Raw genomic sequence first — 5000 nt, forward strand, 5'->3', positions numbered from 1 at the left:
TGTGCGTGTCTGTGTATGTGTGTGTGTATGTGTGTATGTGTGTGTGTATGTGTGTATGTGTGTGTGTGTGTGTGTGTGTGTGTGTATGTGTGTGTGTGTGTGTGTGTGTGTGTGTGTGTGTGTGTGTGTGTGTGTGTGTGTGTGTGTGTGTGTGTGTGTGTGTGTGTGTGTGTGTGTGTGTGTGTGTGTGTGTGTGTGTGTGTGTGTGTGTGTGTGTGTTCTGAAAGCATTGCAATGTGCATACATTTCCATATCGGCAATCTCGTTTTCTTTAGAGGTTGATGTGTAATTTAAATATTGATCAGGTGGTTTAATGAGCGGTCTCATGTAAATACGCAAGGCTACTGAGAGAAATGAGATGTAGTGTGTCTACAAGATGTGATCATTAGCTCAGACGCATGCTAACTCGCTCTTTTTTGTGTGTGTTAGGTTGAAAACTGGTGCCCTCGCCTGCCGTGGAGGATTAAGAATAATGCTGATGAAGCTGACAGGAAAACACAGGTCAGCTATGCTTTGGGGATAAAACTGTCTTCAAAATATGATCAAATGTCCATAAAATATGTTACATAAAAATTACATAAATAATACATTTTAATAAAAAAAAATATATATATTTTTAAAAGCTTCTAAAAATGCATATTTTTTAAAGAAGACATTCAAGTGTAATTAAAATTAAATGCTTTTTATAAATTAGTTATTAAAAAAAAAGTTTTCTTTTGAGGTAGCGGTTGGATTAGTATATTAAAACAGCTTCCTTTTTAAAATGTTTTTAACAAATAATATTAATGTATTAACCAGCATTTATGAACGATGAACAATGCGGTTTATTTTTTGATAACAGTAAGCAATAAAAATACAAATAATGTTCTGCTTCTAACACTACAATCGTGACAAGGTTATATTTCCCTTATAACCAAAAACACACTTCCTGTGCGACTCAAGTACAGTGCAGCCGAGTGGGGGGGCGTGTGCTCGTATGCGAAATGCCCATATAAGGAGTTCCATGAAGAAAAACCCGGAAGTACGATTTTTGGCCGCATAAACACTAATAATAATGCAAATAAATGATGTCCAAATAGTTTTTTGAAACTTTGTCCATGAATTATTGAAAAGTAATTATTAAAAGTAAAGCAAGAGATTACTTTTATTATTTTGTCGGTTAATTACAGTTCATTTGAATGTAATTGAAATTGAAATTATTGTATTTGGAAAACCTAGTCCTGTTTTGTTTAGTCAAGTTTAGTTAAGTTCAACGAAACGCACGAGTATTTGAGTCAATTAAATCGATTAAAGTATCCATGGGGAAAAAAGTTTTTTTTTTCGTCATCGTTTTCGTTAACAAAGTTAACGCTATTAGTAACTAGTAATTTATTCCTTTTTTTTTACTTTAAGATGATAGGATAGTTTACAGATAGAGTCGACAGAAAGCGAAGCGATTAGGGATGCGTTTCGACACCTGCGACGCAATTCAGTCGCACCAACCGCTTTGTTGGTTTTTTCGCGCAGACGGAGATCCGCACGAGTTTCGACGAGCTGTACCGCGTGATGTCGCGGCGCGAGGAGTTTCGCTGGATGATGCTGCGGATCAAGCGCATGGAGGAGCCGTGGGTCAGTGCCGTCCGCTCCCTTGCCACCAAACAAAACCTCCACAACCGCAAGCGCAAAAAGGTGAGTCTCAAGACATGTGGCCAATCTCGGTATTGACTGAACACGTCTGCCTTGAGCGATCAGTGACGAAAATAAAACTCACTACGAGCCGATTATATTTGATTTTATTTTTATTTTATATTATTATATGATTTTATACAACTAGTTTTTGTCGTGTTAAGTTGTGTAGTCGATCACAGGCAGTGGCCAGTTAGAGGTGTTTTCTGTAGGTTAGTCAGAATTCATTCGTTGTCGCAAAACTAAAAAATTTTTACATTTGAAGCGGATCAAAACCTTTCATCAGGGTTGTCCTAAAAACCAAAACAATACCCATTCTTGTCTTAGGACAACTTCGTAAGGTTTTTTGATTTACTTACTTTTATATGACTATGTTATTTCAAAAAATGTTTACGTTTATACAAAAATATTGTGCACTAATGATTTGAATTATCCACAAACCTAGTTTATAATAGTATGTTAAGTCTACTTTTTTTTTTTTTTTTTTTAAATGTGCCGGTATCGACCAATCGGTATCAAGAATTTTCAGTATCAGATCGGTTATATAAAAAAAAAAAAAAAATATATATATTTTTTTTTCACATTTCTAAAAAAATTTGTACGAATAAAACATTCGTTTTTGTACTTGCATTATTATGCTATTATATTGTCATACTGTCATTCAATCAGTGGCAAGACATGCTCTTTAAATGACAATGATATAATTCATCGCAATTAATTTTGATGCGAAATATCGTCCACTTTCGGAAGTGACATGCGAGAGTAAAAATTGCGTGAATGAGTGAATCGAAGTCACTTTTTTCAGCCGTGGTGAGTTAGCGTCCCTGAACGATGCAGCCGGCGTTCCCGCCCTTTTCCAAATGAATAATTCACACGAATGCAGATAGATGCACTTTCCCAGGAGCATCTTTGACTTTTTTCTTTCACCTGCGTTCGGGCACCGCAGCGAGACCCAAAACCTCGCGCACGCGTCTCTAGAGACCGCCTGATGTCAGGCCTGAAATAAAACTCGCTTGTTTAGAGCTTAAAGCATGTCATTGTTACCCATAAACCTCCGGTGATACTTATCCACCACGCAAATGTGACTGTGTGTGAGTCCCTTGAGATATTAATACTAAAACAAATGCCGTGAGTAAAAAATGTATGACTGTGCAGATTCTGACATGACAGAGAATTTAAGAGACTGCAACCCGCAGTTTTTTCCCCAGAATGCAACCTTCTCTTCTCATTTACTTCTTCACGGTAGGCATAGTTAAGACATTAGGGATGGCAAAAAACATGTTATTTAAACCATTAAAGGCAAATATTAATCATTAAATTTCATGGGATTAGATCAGTTAAATCAGGAGCATCAATTTAATCATTAAAATATAGTGTGATTTAATGTTGTAGAAACTTGAAATAAAAATACTATGGGATTCATATTTTTGTGTTTTTTATTGTACCACTAAATCATGTTTATTAAAATTAACAGTACATTACAGCAACTGTTTTTATATTTCATATTGTTTTTTTCTTTACAGTTTTATTTAGTATTTAATTATTTAAATATTTTATCATTTAATTATTTATTTACATTATTATTTATTGTTTTCTTAAGTAAAATTTAAGTACTCATTTTATTTGTGTGTGTGTGTGTGTATATATATATATATATATATATATATATATATATATATTTATATATATATACATTATATATATATGTGTGTGTATATATATATATATATATATATATATATATATATATATATATATATATTTTTTTTTTTTTTTTTTTTTTTTTTTTAGGAAGTTAACTGTAATATTTAAAAACTCTGCTTTTATTAGATTTATACAAAGTACACACACATATATTATGTAAACCAAAAATGTGCAATTATTCAGTTGATAGTCCTATATGAATATAGTGTATTTTAATTAGTTTATTTAAATGTATATATTTTTTTATAAATCATATATATATATATATATATATATATATATATATATATATATATATATATTATACTATTAAATAACATTTTTGACACAGAATGTGTAAAATCTTTTTTTGGCTTTGTTTCTCTCTCAGATCCTGGTGCACCTGGGTCTGCTGACGAAGGAGTCTGGTTTTAAGATAGCGGAGAACGCGTTCAGCGGCGGTCCTCTGGGCGAGCTGGTTCAGTGGAGCGACCTGATCACCACGCTCTACCTGCTCGGACACGACATCCGCATCTCAGCGTCCCTCGCCGAGCTCAAGGAGTGAGTCTCCGACTCTCTGCTCCGTCCTCGATCCCTCAGTCGGGTCTATTCAGTGTCGTTTCATTCAATTCTGTGTCTCCAGGATCATGAAGAAGGTCATGGGCAACAAGTCCAGCTGCCCTACGAAGGGCGATAAAATTGTGGAGCTCATCTACATAGACATCGTGGGTCTGGCTCAGTTCAAGAAGACTCTGGGCCCGTCCTGGGTCCATTATCAGTGAGTTCATATCGCTTTAGTGTGACATTGTTTTTCTTCGGCTCAGAGAAAAGCGAAGCTCGGCCGTTATCGAGCGCGTAAGCCGCTTGAAGTGAGTCTGAACCTGATCTCCTGATTTTATCTCCGTCTTCAGACACAGACTCTCTTCTGGGTCGATCTCATCCGCTGATATTTCAGCCTGGATTGGGTTTACGGAGCAATCAGGGTCGTCTGACCTGATGTGATCTGTTAGCTGATACCAAACACAATCGTTTGCTGATGGATAACTTCCTCTAGTGTTAGAAAGTGTAGTCAAATTATTGCATCTGTGTAGAAAGATGTACGATTCTTCAAAAAATATATATTTTTTTATAAATCAAATTATTTCGTCAACAGTAAAGTTTTCATCAGCTCTCACTGGCCAAAATGATGATGATTAAAAATAATAATATATTATTGGTAGTAGTAGTAGTAGTATTCATAACAATATTATTATTGTTAGTAGTAGTAGTATTTAAAATAATAATTACAATAATGATGAAAATAATTATTATTATTAATATTTCTTTGATATGAGTAACAATGCCGTTGTTGTTATTATTAGTAGTAATATCTTTTATATTTGATTATTATAAATTATTTTGTATTTAATAATGATAATGCTACTATTATTGTTTGTAATAGTATTTAATTTTGCTAGAAAATTGCGCTTAATTGTCATGAAAAATATCAAAATGCACATAATAAAGACATTACAATTGGTAGTAGTAGTAATATCATTTATTATTTTTTTCACCACAAAAAAAAAAAAATGTGAAAGAATTTGTATCACTGTTCTTAAATTATATTTTGAATGGAAACAGTCGTTTTATGGATTGAAGAGTAAATCTTTTAT

At 33.7% G+C, this 5000-nt stretch overlaps 1 protein-coding gene across 1 annotated transcript in view; it reads left to right on the forward strand.

Annotated features, from left to right (window-relative positions):
- mgat5 (alpha-1,6-mannosylglycoprotein 6-beta-N-acetylglucosaminyltransferase) overlaps positions 1–5000 on the forward strand; it is a 53064-nt gene that overhangs the window by 31952 nt on the left and 16112 nt on the right. The window contains exons 6-9 of the mRNA XM_043222422.1: positions 430–501; positions 1507–1668; positions 3740–3909; positions 3992–4126. Coding sequence (XP_043078357.1) covers positions 430–501; positions 1507–1668; positions 3740–3909; positions 3992–4126 — 539 coding nt within the window. The remainder of the gene's footprint in view (positions 1–429; positions 502–1506; positions 1669–3739; positions 3910–3991; positions 4127–5000) is intronic.

The sequence above is a fragment of the Puntigrus tetrazona genome, chromosome 22 (genome assembly GCF_018831695.1).
Source record: "Puntigrus tetrazona isolate hp1 chromosome 22, ASM1883169v1, whole genome shotgun sequence".
Taxonomy (NCBI): Eukaryota; Metazoa; Chordata; class Actinopteri; order Cypriniformes; family Cyprinidae; genus Puntigrus; species Puntigrus tetrazona.